This window comes from Condylura cristata, unplaced genomic scaffold (assembly GCF_000260355.1).
Source record: "Condylura cristata isolate star-nosed mole 26May11 unplaced genomic scaffold, ConCri1.0 scaffold00062, whole genome shotgun sequence".
Taxonomy (NCBI): Eukaryota; Metazoa; Chordata; class Mammalia; order Eulipotyphla; family Talpidae; genus Condylura; species Condylura cristata.
The window spans coordinates 497,247-498,706 of NW_004567163.1; the positions used below are offsets into that span (position 1 = coordinate 497,247).

The window sequence follows — 1,460 nt, forward strand, 5'->3', positions numbered from 1 at the left end:
GCGAGGCGCGGGCGGCTCCCGGGAGCTCGCTCGGCCAGGCCGGGGCCGGGCAGGGACAGCCCGTGGTCCTGCCCTTCCCGACAGTCCCGGACAGTCCCTGTGCCCCAGACTCGGGGTCCTGACCCGAGGGAGGCCCCTGCTTTCGGGGGCTCCTCACCTGCGCGGGGTTGGCCATGGTCTCAGGTTCTGCGGCAGAAGACACTGTGGAGAAGAGACGCCATTGGGCCCCGCTCGCCCGGATCCTCCCTAAGCTGCCCCCCGTTCCGGCGGGGTCCCCCCCCACACCTGGGCCTGGAGCAGGGCCCTCGGCTTTACGTCACCCTCCAGGAGGTCTCAACGAGATTGAGGGTCATTAAGGAGCATCTAAAGTTTAAAGGAACTTGATTGATCAGTCATCACCGTGGTACATATAGCAACGGTCGCCTTAAATTTTATGAATTTATGGACCTGTCTTAACTTTAATAGATGGATTTTAAGAATTATAATGTCAGCTGAAGGTCACGACGACCCCAAACTGTTCCTAGAAAAAAGACGGCTGTGACTTCTCAGCCAGTCGTGTGCCGATGTCATCCGCTGCCTGCGGCTGATGTGTGAAATAAACCTCTGGGGACGGAGCAGGCCGCGCCCAGCCCCAACCCGTGCCCCCTGGCGCCGCTCCCCTCCCCCCTTTTCGGAACCTCCGCTCCCGGACGCCGCTCCCCCCTTAAGACCCTGCCTGTTCTGCCCCCCAACAACCCGTGATCGGGGCGGTCCCCGGCCCCCGACCGGCGGGGCCAGACACTGAGAGCAGGAGCGAGGGGCCCCAGGCCCTCGGCACAGAGGGAGCCCAGGGCGGGGGCCCCTGGGTCACTCGCCCAAGCCACCAGCTTAGAACTGGAGGGTGGGGCGAGGGCAGTGTCTGGCGCTGGGCGGGGCGACCCCGCAGTTCAGGAACCTGGCGGGGAGCGAGGCCAGCAGGTGGGTTGGGGGTCAGCGCACCAGGACACAGCCTCGCCGGCCTCTCGCTCAGGAGAAGGCAAAGGGCGGCGGCAGGCGGGGTGCGGTGAGGCCACTGCCCCCCCTGCTGCTTTTCGACAGCTCAGGCGGGTTCAGGGAGACCCCAGGACCTGAGCTAGAAGAGGGTGGGACCCAGATACACGTCAGCCCGGCTCGGGGTTCTGACCCCCAGCTGGGGAGCAGTGACCTTCCTCGGATCCTGCTCACTCTGGCGGCCAGGGACAGCAGCACGAGGGGACCCCCACCCCTGGCCCCAGAGGAAACCAGATCCGCTACGCGACCCCAGATGCCTGGGGCGGGGCGGGGCGGGCGCAGCGGGCACAGGAAGCCCTGCTGTGGCCAGGCAGCAGCACCCGGCTCCCGGAAATGGCAGCCCCGGAGGCCTACAGCTGTGGGGCGCGGCGGGGCCTGGGGCTCCCGGGCTGGGGAAGTACAGGTGCAGGGGCCTGACTCTGCGGAGCGGC

At 67.0% G+C, this 1,460-nt stretch overlaps 1 protein-coding gene across 1 annotated transcript in view; it reads right to left on the reverse strand.

Annotated features, from left to right (window-relative positions):
- LOC101636722 (annexin A6-like) overlaps positions 1-201 on the reverse strand; it is a 13,563-nt gene extending 13,362 nt beyond the window's left edge. Inside the window, exon 1 of the mRNA XM_012734629.1 lies at positions 158-201. Coding sequence (XP_012590083.1) covers positions 158-175 — 18 coding nt within the window. The 5' untranslated portion in view covers positions 176-201. The remainder of the gene's footprint in view (positions 1-157) is intronic.
- Positions 202-1,460: the final 1,259 nt, after the last annotated feature.